The sequence below is a fragment of the Halichoerus grypus genome, chromosome 13 (genome assembly GCF_964656455.1).
Source record: "Halichoerus grypus chromosome 13, mHalGry1.hap1.1, whole genome shotgun sequence".
Classification (NCBI taxonomy): Eukaryota; Metazoa; Chordata; class Mammalia; order Carnivora; family Phocidae; genus Halichoerus; species Halichoerus grypus.
The window spans coordinates 88,162,248-88,177,204 of record NC_135724.1 but is presented as its reverse complement, the minus strand read 5'-3'; the positions used below and the strand labels follow the sequence as shown (position 1 = coordinate 88,177,204).

The 14,957-nt window shown below is 59.2% G+C and overlaps 2 protein-coding genes across 2 annotated transcripts in view; one reads left to right on the top strand and one right to left on the bottom strand.

Annotated features, from left to right (window-relative positions):
• The first annotated feature begins 1,105 nt into the window (after window positions 1–1,105).
• Window positions 1,106–12,131, top strand: RHOF (ras homolog family member F, filopodia associated). Its single transcript, XM_036085086.2, has 5 exons — window positions 1,106–1,312; window positions 1,596–1,683; window positions 9,566–9,675; window positions 9,763–9,897; window positions 10,583–12,131. The coding sequence occupies exons 1-5, from the start codon at window positions 1,187–1,189 to the stop codon at window positions 10,742–10,744; spliced, it is 621 nt and encodes a 206-aa protein (XP_035940979.1). The 5' UTR covers window positions 1,106–1,186; the 3' UTR covers window positions 10,745–12,131.
• TMEM120B (transmembrane protein 120B) overlaps window positions 10,209–14,957 on the bottom strand; it is a 45,017-nt gene continuing 40,268 nt past the window's right edge. The window contains exons 10-12 of the mRNA XM_036085070.2: window positions 14,854–14,918; window positions 14,414–14,482; window positions 10,209–13,738 (exon numbers count right to left, since the gene is read on the bottom strand). Coding sequence (XP_035940963.1) covers window positions 13,625–13,738; window positions 14,414–14,482; window positions 14,854–14,918 — 248 coding nt within the window. The 3' untranslated portion in view covers window positions 10,209–13,624. The remainder of the gene's footprint in view (window positions 13,739–14,413; window positions 14,483–14,853; window positions 14,919–14,957) is intronic.

The following is a 14,957-nucleotide window of genomic DNA, read 5'->3' as shown; positions in this document are numbered from 1 at the left end:
GGCTCCAGGGGTCCCCCGCCTCTCCTGACCACTGGCCTGGCTCGTGCAACGGACCGTGGGCCCAGGGTCGCGGGGAGGGAAGGAACGGGGGACAGGGGGGATCTCAGCCAGCAGCCGCGGCAGTACCTGGACATTGTGCTCAATAAATAGCTGTTTTGATCAGGGAGGTGGGAGGGTTGGTGAGAATCCTTGGGATGAAGATACGTGGCTGCTGGCTGGAGAGAGCTTAATCAAATTTCAGGGTGGGGTGGGTGTTCTCGAGGGGCCCAGCTTATCTCAACTAGATCTGCCCTGGCTTTCCCCATCCCTTCCTCGACGGTGTTTTTCCTCGGTTCACGCCTCTGGTCCCTGCTAGAAAGAGACTTCCGCCCGCGTGGTTTGGGGCCAACCCCCAAAGGATACTGTTCCGGAGTCGTTCACCTGCTCTCCAAGCTGCCCGCCCCAAGGCGATTGCCCGCCAGAGGGCGCCAGACGTCCACCTTGCGCTCTTGGGGAGGTGGGGGGTACGTGAGGGGAACCGCTATTCCCCACCCCCAGCCCGCACCCACACTGGCGCCCGTAGGGCTGGGCTAGGTGAGCAGACACGCCCCCCGTGCCAGCATCTTCCCGGGCACTACCAACCTACCTCGTGGGGAAACCGGTCGGAAGCCGACTTGCCCCAGGACACACCGCTGAGGCGGGGTGCAGACAAGGGGCTTTTCCCAGAGCCTGAAACCACGGCTCCTGGACCCCTGGTGCTGGGGCAACGATCCGCCAATCAAAGGGTCCCTGTCCGACGTGGGGGGGGAGGCCGAGCCGGCCAATCAGAGGGTCCCTGCCAGAAGGCGGAGCCTGCCAATCGGGTGTCCGGCGAGGAACGGCGGAAACGAAACGATCGAATCTTGTCGATGGGGGGCGCGCCTTGACGTGCAGGGGAGGGAGTGGGAGCGGCGCTGCAGGCCGAGCACCCCCGTTCCTCAGTTGCCTCAGTTTCCCTGGGGATGAAAGGTGAACGCCCCGCGCGGGGACCCTAACAGGAAAACTGAGGCTGGGAGGTGAGCCCGGGTGGCTGCCTGGCGGAGGCAATGCAGGCACGTAGTGGGCGGGGTTTATTTCGCCCCGCCCCCTGGGTCCCGCCCCCACCCCCGATCGTTCAGCCCCAGAGGTCCGCCCGGCGCGCGGTTGCCAGTGCGGGCTGCTCACAGCTATGGATGCCCCCGGGGCCCCGGGCCCGGGCCCGGGCAGGAAGGAGCTGAAGATCGTGATCGTAGGTGACGGCGGCTGCGGCAAGACATCACTGCTTATGGTGTACAGCCAGGGCTCCTTCCCTGAGGTGAGGCCCGCCGGGGGGCGGGTGGGGGTTAGACCGCGGGGCAAACGGGCTTGGGGCCACCGGGGGCGACGGATGGCCTTCAGCCTGCACCTTGAGCCGGGACTCCGGCTCCCCGGCGTCCTGCGCGTGGAGAGGCAGCCGCCACCCTGGGGCGCCCCCTCGGGAATTCCAGAGCCCAGCGGGGTGAGGGGAGCTGAGCTGGATGGGGTGAAGGGGGGCGGCGCAGCTGGACCCTGGGCCCCCGTCGCACCCCTTAAGAACCAGCCGACCTCTTCTCCGACAGGACTACGCCCCATCTGTATTCGAGAAATACACGGCCAGCGTGACTGTGGGCAGCAAGGAGGTGACCCTGAACCTGTACGATACCGCCGGTGAGTGCGCTTGCGCAGCGAGGGTCCCTGGTGCCCGAAGGGTTCCCCCCCCCAGCCCGGGCATCCCCCTCCGGGCATCCCCGCCCACCAGCCCCTGTGGGGCCCTGACTTCCCAGCACTCCTGAAGGCCGCGGAGGGGCTCTGGCAGGGTGGCCCTGGAGGCCCAGAGGGCCTCGGTCGCCCCATCTTTGGAAGGAGGGTACTTGAATGAGATGAGCTCCTCGGCCACCCTCCTAGCGCTTAATGTGCTGAGAACCCACGGCTTCGTTCCTCCCCTGAGGTTCTAGAAAACCGTGGGCATCGCTTCTGCTTCCCATGGTTCCAGGATTTCGTGTGTTGCATGCTGTGGTCTCTTAAGATTATGTGGGCTGCAGATTTGAGTCCCCTGGTGCTAGGATTCTGTGGGCTGAATTTCTGGGTCCTGTGGTTCTAGAATACTCTGGGCTACAGATCAGAGCCTGTGACTCCGGGATTTTGTGGTTGACAATCCTGAGGCTCCGGGGTCCTGTGGACATAAATTCTGAGTTCCACACTTCTGGGATTCCATCGGCTACAGTACATGGTTCTGGAATTCTGTGGTCTACAGTTTTGAGCCTGTAGTTCTGGGATTCGGGCTACATTTCTGTGTCTTCCTGGTTCCCTGGGGATAAACCAAGCGCTGAGGAAGGAACAGAGCTCTAAGTCCAGAATAAGGTTCTCTTGGCCACCTGCAGCTCCTAATGCAAGTGGATTTATGCTAATCGGGTCAGTTATCAGAGTCCCCGTTGCAAGGGGGGGAGGGGGGGTGCCAGGTGTCTGCCCTCAGGGAGCTTCCATCCTGCACTCAATCCCCTTCTGGGCTGAACCAACATTGGGGGACAAAGGTCAGGATCTCATCCAACCTCTCTGACTCAGTGCTCAGTGACCTGCGTGGAACCAGGTCACCAGGTGCCCTGTCCACTGCCAGCCAAGCCTTGTCCATGTGAGGGGAAGTCTCCACTAGCCTTGGATGGAGCCAAAATCCAGACATCCCCCACCCCAAGGCAGCGAGTAGCATCTCTCACTCCACCCTGGAGAGAATCAGAAAAGGGATCACCCCATCCCCAGACCCCTCCTCCATTCCTGACTTCAGCAGCCTTTACTGTATGGTGGGACCCATCCTATAGTGGCTTCTAAGGAGCCCCCTCTTGTTGGATGAGGGCCCCAAACCCGCTGCCCCTAGAACAGGGCCCTGCTTCCAGCCCTGTGAACTGAGAAAGCCAAAGGTTGCTGAGAAGTTCCCTGGGGGCGTAGCCATAAGAGCAGTAAAACTTACAGTGTGTCTGGGATACTTTTAGTTTCACATACTTCCTGTCAGGAACCCAGGGAGGGGCAGGTTCATCAGCCCCACTTTGTGGGTGAGGTGCTGGTGAGGCAGGGAGAGTTCACAGGGTGGTTTTCACTCTCCTCCGTCCTCTGGGACCTCAGGGCCTCTCCTGTCAGATCCCTAGGGTTCACTGTTCATGGAAGCCTCCCCCATCAGACCCAGCATAGGGACCATTTCTGGTCTTTGTGGCCTTGGCCAGAAAAAGATGCTCAAAGAACATGTTAGGGCAGATTGTAGTGTGGAGGTTCCGGACGATTTCTGTTTGGTGTAAGAAGGATTTGCGCTCACAGCTGCTGCAGGAGGAATTGGAGGGGCTCCAGGCCCGGTCATCAGAGGCCCGGGGCCGCCGCAGCGATGATGATCTTCCTGCCCCGTGCTTTGGAATCAGACCTGGGCTGTGAGGCTGGCTCCCTGGCTATGCGTCACCTGGGCCTCAGTTTCCTCATCAGTAATCAGGGCTAACTAAATTAGTCTTGAGGATTACACTAGATCCGTGTGATGTGTAACACAGGGGTCGGCTGTTGGGAAGGGCTAAATGTTGTCATGATTTTTTAAGGCCGCCACCCCCAACCCCCGCCCGGCCATTCAGGCTCAGACCCAAGCCCAACCTGTTCTGAATCGAAGGCCTGCAGAGCTCCGAGCTGCCTCCCCCCACCCTCCCCGAAGGACTCTGGCGAGCCGCAGAGAAACAGAGCTGGGGGTTGAACGACGCAGTGGAGTCCTAGGGAAGTCGACAGGCTTCACGGTCAGCAGGACAGCCCGAGGAGGAATACTCAGGGAGAAAGAAACGTGGCCGCTCCTTGCGGGGTGTCCCGCTGTGACCCAGGAAGCCCTGTCGCAAGGACCGTGAAGGAGAGACTGGGTCGTTCCTCTTCCATATGCCAGCGCCCAGCACGGTGCCTGAGGAACGAATGCAGAAGAGATTTGGAGGCAGAGGTGCTCCTGGAGAATGATAAAGGCAGTGAGACGGTCTCTACCCGTGGGTGGATGGAGATCAAAAATCAGTGGCAAAAAAGGAGGGCCAGGGGACCAACTAGAGGAAGAGACTAAGGGGGTGAGGGGAGTGGCTGAGCTGGAGACGAGTCTCATAAAGGTTGTTGTAGAAGGTTCTGGAACCTGCTGAGCTAGACCCCGTGGTGGGGGATGGTGGTGCAGAGTGGCATCTTTCCAGCCAACTGCCGGTGACCAGAGCTGTGGGACAGGGGTGGCCCCTGGGAGGCCAGTCTGGCTGCTTGTGTCCATCCTGCAGAAGCAGATAGAGATGCCCCAGCAGTGGGAGGCTGGTTGGAGGGGTGGCGGAGCTCTCCGTGCTGACAGGTGAAGGGGAGGCGGGCCCAGTGAGCACTTCGCTGTGGGCCCTGACACCGCAGAGGCAGGAAGCTGTGGTGCAGTCTGAAGTTTCCTGGGCAGAGGGGAGGTGGGGGCAAGGTGGGATGTTAAGACACCAACTAGAGATGGAGCTGTCTGGGCCTTGGGGTGGGGTCCAGGGGCGGGGCATCACAGGATGGGATGGGGGTGGCCCAGGAGGTGGGGGGCTGTGGTCCCCTTCCCAGCCTGAGATGGGAACAATAGGAACAGTTGGGGGGGGGCGTAAAGGAGTTGCTGAGACAGGGAATCAGGGAGCAGAGGGATGTCTAAGAGCCAGAAGCCCTGGGGGCTTGAAGAGCTGAAGCTGCGGGCAGTCAGAGCGTGGGCTCCAGGCTGGGGCTGCCCCAGCCACTCCCGCCTCTGGGGAGGAAACGCAGGTGGGCGGGCCCCAATAGCAATAAGTGGGTTCCTCTTCTGGCAGCTTCCCCTTCTTATGTGGCCTGCGCCCCTCCCCTGACCAATGCCCTGGCTGGAGCTGGGAACCACCTGCTCTCTGTATGGCTAGCAGATATGGGGATCACTGTGGCCCAGTGACACCCTCTTCTCAGCCTAGCTCCAGGCCTTAGAGACCCCTGCCCCTGGAAAGTGACTGACACAACAAAGCTCCTTCCCACAAAGGAAATACCCTTGTGCTAAGTGAGAGAGAGCCTCACTTCCTCCCCGCCCCACAGCCCCACCAGCTTCAGGAAAATGGGCCACTTCAAGGGGAGCTGTGGCCCAGAAGACCTTTCCTTGCTAGAAACAAATGCATCCCTTTGCACGTAACTCCGTGCAAGCCCATCTGCAGAGGCCAGAGTGGGACCCCGGTGTGCCGCTGGACAGGTGACTTGGCCCCTTTAAGTCTTGGCATCAGTGTGGGTAAATGGGGAGGGTAATAGTAGCACCTTGTGGTTGGGGGGCCCCCTAAAGCTTGTGGGTCCAAAGATCTGGGGTTAGATCCCCGCCCAGGCCCCCAGGCCCTGGAAGTTTCTGTCTTAAGAGTAACCATAGTAACAGTCCTTCACCTTTGTTCAGCATTGCTTAGCCTACAAGTCCTTTACTTCCAGTATCAGGGGCAGGGCTATCACCCCCTCTGCCAGATAAGGAAACTGAGGTCCAGAGAGGGAAGGCACCCAGGTCACAGAACGTGAGTCTGAGTGTAGTCCTACAGGAGAGGCGTCCGGGATCCTCCACATCTCCCGAGGGGATATGAGGTCAGCATGTCCATCATTTGCAGGCCTGGTCCCCACGTGGAGGTCCCACACTCACTTGGGAAAAGTTGAGCCTGACAGTCAAGTCAGGAAGGCAGCCCGGAGGAGAGGGCTGGGATCTGGGCTGGCTGCCCATTGCCTCCTGAGCCCCTCTCTCTCTCGGGATACCTGTGTTGGCGGCCTTTTGGTCAGGCCTGGGGCTTGTAGGGTCAGGACAGCTCCCTACGCTCTGGAGTGGACTGAGAGAGAGGCACCCCCAGTAGTCGTACCTATGGTCCTCTCTCTCTTACAGAGCTTCCCCCTAGCTGTGTGACCTTAAGGCGACTCACTTCACCTTTCTGTGCATCAGTTTCTGCATCTGTAAAATGGGGATGACAAGAGCCCTACCGTGTTAGCATCGTAATGAGGAATGACGGGTTAGTGCAGGCAGCGGGCTTCAGGTGAAGCCGTGGGTGAGCATGATGAGCCTTCATAACGAGGGAGCCCGTTGCCGACATGCGTTGTTGGTACTCACTCCTTTTACTATCGTTATCAAGGCTCACCTGCTTCTCACGTACCCCTTTCACAGGTGAGGAAACCATTTGTAAGGCAACAAGGTCCAGAGGTTGATTCCCAGTCGGGAAGTCCAGGGAAGGCTTCCTAAGAGAATTTTTGGCAATTTTAGAGTGGCATGGCAGGCGCTGAACTTGGAGCTGACCGAGTTGGCGCTCCAGCTCACGGGGAACCTGTCTATGACCTTGGAAAAGGCCCCTCTCGGCCACATGGGCTCCTTACAGGAAGAACTTTCTCCGCCTAGCGTACCTCCCAGGGTGGCTGCTTCAATGAACACAGGTGACCGAAGTGAAGTGCCCTTGCTGAAAGCCAGCAAGGTTATCATTACCCCATATTCACACACTCATGTGTTTGTTCGTTCATTCACCCAACAGTTACTGAGCTCACCTGTGTCCCAGGGGTTATAACTGTCCTCAGGGGCTTCTCTGCTCGTGGGGCAGACAAAACCAAACCAAAACCCAGCAGCAGGGAGTGACACGTACTCAGAAGAATAATAGAGCCATGGTCGGGTGTGGGGCAGTAGTCAGGGAAGCTCTGCCGGAGGAGGTGACGTTTCTGCAGAGACCTGAAGGAAAGGAGGGAGCGAGGCATCCCTGGGCAAGAAGAACCTTTCGATGAGGGATGAGGGATGAGGGACGGGCAAGGGCAGAGGCCCCGGGGGGCGGGGGAGGGGGGCTCAGGCTGACTTCCTCCTTCCAGCCGCAGTACTGAAATCCTCCCCAGCCGGAGTTGCTAAACCCCCTGGCCCGGCGCAGCCCTGCTCTCTGCTGCTTCTGACAAGAGCAGACAAGCAGCCAGGCCTGACTGGACGCCTGCCAGGCGCCAGGGATGATTTTTAAGGACAGGCCCAGGTTGTGGACACCCAGTGCAGGGGGCAGATGCTGCGTGGTGAGGGGAAGGCCTCTATGAGGAGCCCGCCGTGCAGGATAAGGGAAGCCGACAGAGCACAGGAGGCCCATTTTACAGCTACTTGTCCACTCCCGCTGGATTTCTAACGGGGAATAGACATGCACGTTGTACCAGAAGTAGGAGCTTCACCGTTACATCATAGGGGCCCAGAACCCATGTTGGCACAATGCAAAGCAAAACAGAGCGTTGCTATCAGCAGAAGGAGTGCTCGACCAGGACCCGGCTGGACTGGGGTTGGGCCCCGGCTGGGTGACTGCTGCAGGGACCTTGGGCAGGTCACTTCTCTGAAGCTCAGTTTCTGTGTAAATGGAAATATTCTTCACTTCCTGTCTAGCCCATCAGGTGATGGCTGTAAGGATTTCTTAACGGTTCATAGGCAGAAGCACTCTAAAAAGTGTATAAAGCATAAAGTGGTGTTATTGCGAAGGAGTAGAGAGAAGACAATTATCCTGAAAAAGGAAATAATGACATTCAGTTTGAATGTTTTAAAGTAAAATGCTAAGAAAAAATGGGGGGGGTGAGTAGGGAAAGCATTCCAGGTTGGGGGTGGACAGCAAGTACAAAGGCTCTGGGGCACAAAAGCTTGGTGGGTTTGAGAAACAGCGGGGGTCGGGGGACTTCGGGGGAGAAAAGGTCAGGTCTGTGGGTGCCAGGTCATGTGGACCCTTGGGAGATGTTTGGATTTTATACAAAGGGCAATAGGGAGCTATTGAAAGTATTCTTCATTTGAGGGGAGAGAGGCAGGATCTTCCTTATGTCTTAGATCCGGCCAGCTGCCGGGTGGAGAATGGATTGTTGAGGGGCAGCAGCAGATCATGGGAGAGACCAGCGATGGCTTGGACGGGATGGTGCCATGCTGTCCAATAGAAATTTCTGCAGCGATGGGATGTCCTGCACCCGTGCTGCCCGTCCCGGGAGCCACTAGCCCTGTGTGGCAATTAATCACTTGAAATGTAGCTAGTGCAATGGAGAACCTGAATTTTTAATGTTAATTAATTTAAGTAGCCGCATGGGGCTAGCGGCTACCCCATTGGACAGCACAGGTCTAGAAAGACATGGACCAAGATTAGGAGAGGGGACAGTTTGGAGGAGATGGGCTGGAGCAGCATCCTGGATGGGCTTCCCAGCAGTTACAAGGATTTCTCCAGCTTGGTGATGAGGGCGGAAGAGTCTGAGTCGGCCAGGCCCTGACAGTCCCTCACTCCTTCCACAGTGTTGGGGGGACTCTGGCTGAATGGCAGCATGGAGTCCTCCTGGCCCAGCCTTTGTCCTAGCTGTGAGTCCCGGTCACACTGCACACCGCAGGGGTCCTAGATTGAGGGACAGCCAGGGGGAAGGCAGAGCGTGGCAGTGTCCCCAGCAGCAGCTGGGGGCCAGGAGGACGAGGATGTGGCCTGTCCTTGCTCAATGGAGAGGCCAGCTTTGGCAGGGAGCGAGCAGGAGGGCAGGCTGGCACCCAGGCACCCCCAGGTTAGGGGGAGGGGCAGGGGACTACTGGGCCTCTGTGTTCCAGGTCCTGGAAGAAAGTCACCTTTCTGCCTTTGCAGAGGCAGCTGGAGAGCTGCCAGGGAGCCCAAAAGGCTCTCAGTTCTCACTGGGGGAGTTTTTAAATAATACTAGGGCATACCGGTGACTCAGGGCAGGGCATAATCCTGGGCCTGCTTCTGGACTGGGGCAGAACGACCACAGGACATCACCGCTGAGATCTGAGTGCGGCCCGTGGGTTGGGTTAGAGCCCGGCGTCCATGCTGCTTGCTCCAGCTTGCTAGTTGTTCTACGGGAGGTGATAGAACACGCCTGTTCTTGGAAATCCGCGAGGACTGTGCTGGGGTGAGGCCGCGGAATGTGTGCAGGGACTCTCACCTGCTCAAGTGTTTACGTGTACAAAGGGCAGGTGGGGCAAAATGTAATACTCAGGAATCTGAGGGAGTTCTTGGCACCCTTTTTGCAACTTTTCTGTAAGTTTGAAATTGTCAGTTAAAAAAATTACTAAAAAGCATTAAAAAACCACACCCAGCCTTGGCGTCTGATTCAGTCGGTGTGGGGGAGGGCCGAGCACCAGCCGACTCCCCAGGTGAGCCTGACAGCAGCTGTGCCCGGCCCCCCACCACTCTCCTCCTGGGGTTTGCCAGAAGGGCAGGAGGAATTCAACCCAAGGCCCCGCCGCTCGGCCTGGGGGTCCCCTCCCAGATCCTGCAGTGGCCTAGTCCCCCCCCCCAGTGCCCCCCAACCTTCTTCCCGGAGGGGAGGTGATTTGGCCCAGGGCGGGGGGGGGGTAGGCAGTGATTGCCACGGACGGAATTGCTAACAGGTTCTCCAGCTTCTCCTGATTACCCTGTAATCAGACCCGGTTCTGAGCACCGCATGGGTTTTATCTCCTGGAACTTTTGCTACTGTGGGCTGCCATGTCTGTTTTACAGATGAGCAAACCGAGGCCTTGGAGACAGAGCCCAGACAGGGGACTCAGGTGGACAAGGGTGTGGTGCCTCCTTGACCCCTACCTCCTCTCCCATTTCAGGGCAGGAAGATTATGACCGGCTGCGGCCCCTGTCCTACCAGAACACCCACCTCGTGCTCATCTGCTATGACGTCATGAACCCCACCAGCTATGACAACGTCCTCATCAAGGTGAGGCCCGTGACCCAGCCAGCCTGCCTTGGGGGTGGGGCCCACGGATCTGGCCTCAGCCCTGACGCCTGCCCTCTCCCTCCGCAGTGGTTCCCTGAGGTCACACATTTCTGCCGTGGGACCCCCATGGTGCTCATTGGCTGCAAGACAGACCTGCGCAAAGACAAGGAGCAGCTTCGGAAGCTCCGGGCCTCCCAGCTGGAGCCCATCACCTACATGCAGGTCAGGAAGGGGTCTCCGCTCTCCCCCATCCTCTGCTTCCCTACCTCATTTCATCCTTATAACCCTGAGGCACAGACTGTTCGCATCCCCTGTTTTACAGGGGAGAACCTGAGACCCAGAGGGGTGAAGTGGAGGTGGAGAGTCACACAGCTAATGTGCAGCGTAGCCAGGATCCTGTCTCGTCTGCCCCAGGGGACTGGAGGGGCAGGCCTTGTTCGAGAGCAGGGCTCCCCTACCTGTGAGAGTCATGGGCAAAACCAAACCCCGCGGCTTTTCTGGGCGAGGCATGGGACAATAAAAGGAACACAAAGGAAAACTAATAAGAAAGTTTAATAAAAAGGAAGAAGCGTTAATAAAAGTAAATTTTAGAAGTAGAGCTAGTTTTTACTGTCCTCACCAGTTCCATTGCCTAAACGGGGCCTGAGGTGGGAGAGGGGGGCAGGGTAGAGGCAGGATGGGGCTTCTCAGCCGCCACGGCCGGAGCCCCTGGGCCGCACCGCAGGCCCTTCCGTTCCATCCACACACACTGCTGGGGGATGGGGGGATGGGGGCTCCTCACCAAGACCACCCTCCCCTCGGAGAGCCCCCAAAGCCAGCTCCAAGTTCCCAAATCCATGGGGGGGTGTCAGGAGGTGCCCCATGCTCCAGGCCCCTCATCTAATGGCGGCCCCTTCCCCCTCCCCAGGGCCAGAGTGCCTGCGAACAGATCCGAGCCGCCCTCTACCTGGAATGTTCTGCCAAGTTTCGGGAGAACGTGGAGGACGTCTTCCGAGCGGCGGCCAAGGTTGCCCTCAGTGCTCTGAAGAAAGCACAGCGGCAGAAACGCCCGTTGTGTTTGCTGCTCTGAGCCCCCCGGGCAGGGCACACAGCCCCTCATGCAAGACTGACAGGGCCCAGGCTGCCAGGCCCGGACTGCACCCCGAGATCCTGCTCCGTCCCCAGCTTCCCAGCGGCACTTTGAGTTGGGTGTCTCCCTGTGTCTGGAGCCTGTGGCTAGACTCTTAGAACATTCTGGAGATCTCTCCTTCCCCAGCTGGGGCTCTGACCATGAACTCACCTCCGGGTTCCCCCGGGAGCTGGGCCTGCATGGAGGGGGGTGAGGGTGCCGGATTCAGTCTCTCTGTACCCTAGAACCAGCATTTGTCCGTAGGACTCGGGAGTACACAGCCACCCCCCAGCCATGTGTGTCCCCCTTTGCACACCCGCTAGGTCCTGAAAGCCTGTGCTTGAGACAAACAACTACATCTGGTACGTGGATAAAAATGTGGATTTGTCAGTGCTCCACACGGCCCCCCTCAAGCCCGCTACTCTGCGTCACCCGCCTCCCTGGGCTCGAGATAGGCACGGCTGCATCCTCCAGCTTCTGGCTTCCTTCCTCCAGGAACGCGGGGGCCACAATGGGACGGGGACTTATCGGGACAGCACACGCACCAGCCCCGGACATGGGGGCTGGCACCGGCCCCCACCCCTCACCCACAGAGGACTTCAGTCTCAGCCTTCGGCCGGGCTGCCATCTTTCCAGAGCTGGGTGCACATGCCCAAGGGGGAGAAGAGACTCTCTCGAGAAGCAAAAAGTACCCCAGACCCATCAGGGGTTCCTCACCTGCAACCCCCCACTGCCAGAAACTCAAGACGAAAAGTGACATCAGCCCCGAATGATCGTGGGCAAGTCACTTCTCTGTACAGACTGTTCCCCTATCTGCAAAAGGACAGCACTGACTCATTTTAATAGTCATCATGCTCCCTCCTGTCCCTCACAGCCCCCACTTCTGGCAAGCTGAGACTATCCTGGCTTCCTACGAGAACACACAACCCCCAGCTGCAGATTCACTGAACCTTCTGGGGCCAGGAGTTTTTAAACAAGTGCTCCAGGTGATGCCGCTGCCCCAGAGATTGAGAGCTGCTTGCTTCCTGAGTGAGCTACAAGTCAGTATCACTGAACCTGGGATAATGGCTTGAGGTGGCTCCTGCCCTCCCAGGATCTCCTGCCTCAGCCCCCACTAAGCCTGAGCCTCTCTGACGTCAGCTGCTAGAGAGAGAGACTCCTGTGTTCCACCCCATCCCACCTCACCCCACCCTGGTTCCCCAAGGCCCTGCCATGCCCTGGGGAGTCAAAAGAGCACTCAGTCCAAGGCCTCATGGACAAGTGATGGTACAGGAGAGAGGTTAGAAACCATACTCTGGACCAAATCTGGCAGCTGTGTGTTTTGTAAATAAAGTTTCGTTGGGACACAGCCACACGCATTTATTTAGGCATTGGCTGCCTTGGCCCTACCACTGCAGACGAGGCAAACTGACAGATTATCTGGCCCTCTACAGAAAGTTCGCCGACTCCTAGTCCAGGGAAAACCCAGGTGCCTCAGGGCCCGATGAAGGACCCAAATGAGTGAAAGAGGACAGGTATAAAAGGGAGTGGTGGGGTCTGTGGCACACTAGAAAGCAAGCACCCCATCCTAGGCAGGCAGCTCAGCCCAGCCAAGAGCTTTCCATTTTTCTAGGGAAAGTAGAAATCTGGGTTTTTATGTCGACTCTTACTGGGGTGGAAGGGAAATTTCATATTTTTAAAAATTAACAATTAAAAAAGCTTCAACTCCTCTGGGGGCCAAAGCATGACTATGGATGCGAGCTGTGAACTCTGGTCAGAGGGGATTTGTAGGGAGGTAGTTAAGGGCAGCTGAGACCCATGTGTGGGAGAAAGGCTGCGGCCGGTGTAGGGAGCAGGGGCAGAACATTCAACCAAATCTGCCAGCTTCTTCACCCTCCCCACAAATACAGAATCGGACACAAGGTGACCAGCAGCCTTGTCCTGGCCTCCCAAGTGCCACCTCCTGGAAGGGAGCCTGCTCAGACTCTCCCCACCACATTCCAGAACCTGAGGGGGAGGGAGGGAGGCGGGGAGGATGGGCCTTAAGTCTCAGCCAGCGCTGAAGACCCACTCTCCGAGAACTCAATGCAAGAATTCCGGGAAGTGGGCTGAGGGGTGGGGGTCAGGAAGCCAAACTCTCAAGTGTCAAAAAAGAAAAAAGAAAAAAAGCCCTCAAACCACCCAAGGGATGCCGAGGCTGGGGCGTCCTCTGGTGGTCACTGCAAACCCTCGCGCCTCGGGCCCACCCCGGGGACCGCGCCATCGGGGAGGGAGGGCAGCTGTGCGCAGGTGGCCGGCAGGCTGGAGACTCGGGGAGCGCGAAGAGCACAAGGCACAGACAGACAGTGGTTCTCCGAGAACTTAAATAGCCCCACCACGGAGCAGCGTGGAGAGCTTACGGCAGAAGCGGCGTGCCCCGGGGCGGGAGGCTCCACAGGCCGCCGAGGGGTTTCCTTCCGCCCGCTGGGGATCAGGAAGTAGCCGGTGGGCACCCCAGACCCCAACCTGAGGGGCTCCCTGAGGCTTTAGCCCCCCCACCCCCACCCCAGGAGGACTGACCCAGGCTCAGCCGCAGCCCAGACGGCAGCGAGGGAAGGCTGCAGGTTCTGGGCAGTCGGGAGGAGCCCGTAGCAATACGTCATGAACAGGGAGGCTGGGCCGGGCGACCGCCGTGCGGACAGGCAGGGGTCACGTTGCCCTTGTCCGCCGGGGACCGGGGCCTTGGCCACCCCCAGCCCCGCGCTGGCCCCTGGGCCGGCAGCTGGCAGTGGCCGCAGGCACCGTGGGGAGAAATCGTGCCAGCCGGAACCCCCCGCAGTCTTGAACCCCGGGGGGCTGGGGGGGGCGCACGGGTCCCTTGGCTCACAGCTTCTTCCCCTTGTTTCTGTTCTTCTGAAGTTTCGTGTGCACGACTTTGAGTGTGGTCAGGAAATTGCCCAGGAAGAGGACGAGGAACGTGAGCGCCAACACGAACACCTGGGCAGGGGCGTGCGAGGAGACCGGCCGGGGGGGGGGCGGAGAGGAAAGGAAGAAAAGGTTGAGCCGGCTCCGATCAGCTCCCCGCCGAGATGCCCCCCCGCCCCGTGACCTCACAAGCCCCTTAGCACAAGCCACCGGCAAACTGCAGAGTTCCCACGGCAGAAAGCAGAGGTCTGGGCCAGCTGCATGAAGGGTGTGAGTCCTCGGGGTCACGCAGGGCCCGGGAGGGCTTCTCCTTTGGCAACCCCAGAGCGTTCAGTAGGCTTCTCAGACCACTTAGGGGCTCCCTGGCTTCCCGAATTCCCTCCCACAGGCTCCCAGGCCCCAGTAGCAGGGAGCTCTGGGCACTGGGCCCCATGGTGGGGAGTAAAGGGGTGGCTGAGCAAAGAATTCTCTCCAAGCTGGCCCAGCTTTCCCCAGGACCACCCCGCCCCACCCGCACCACAGGCACGTGCACACACACCGTCCGCACCAGGCACATGCACACGCCTGCGTGCACGTGCGCGCGCACGCACACACACACCACCACCACCCCCGCCCGCACCACAGGCACATGCACACGCCTGCGTGAGCGCGCGCACACACACACACCCGCCCACACCACAGGCACATGCACACGCCTGCGCGCGCGCACACACACACACACACACACACACACACACCCCACCATACCTGCCATTCTCTGCATTCCTCGTGGCTGGAGAACTCAAACAACGTGATGGCATTGTAGAGCTGCCAGAACTGGAAAGAGGGGAGGCAGGCACCAACTTACCCCAACTGATTCCCCTGGAGACCCATGTGAGGAAGCCCCGGGAGTGGACCAGGCCCCCCAGCTTCTGGTATCCACTGTCCTAAGACACTGAGAGCCCCCCAAAATGAAACTGGGGCACCCTAGGCCAGAGCAGCCTGAAGATCTGGGGTTCAGCATGCTGGTGCTACGGGCCACTTCCGGCTCCTGCCTTTGGTGTCCCAGGGCCCAGGGGCCGTCTCTGCCCCAGGACCCCGTGGGGCCCAGCTCAGGGATGGCTGGTGAATGAGGATAGGCCTGAAGACCTTTTGTTCCCAGGGGTGAGCCCAGAACAGGGGATCCCCACAAACTCCAGGGGACTCACATGACCACAGAACAGGAAAGGCAGGAGGAAGGTGAGGCCCCGCCACATCCAGGACTGGAATCCTTCTGTGGAGAGAAGGAGGAAGCAAAGGGCCGGTGGGAGGG

Bases quoted from the DNA above. Each gene is read 5' to 3' on its own strand.
- RHOF (XM_036085086.2), top strand. From the start codon at position 1,187: ATGGATGCCCCCGGGGCCCCGGGCCCGGGCCCGGGCAGGAAGGAGCTG. The intron at 1,313-1,595 runs GTGAGGCCCGCC...CTTCTCCGACAG, and splicing joins GCCAGGGCTCCTTCCCTGAG to GACTACGCCCCATCTGTATT. The intron at 9,676-9,762 runs GTGAGGCCCGTG...CTCCCTCCGCAG, and splicing joins ATGACAACGTCCTCATCAAG to TGGTTCCCTGAGGTCACACA.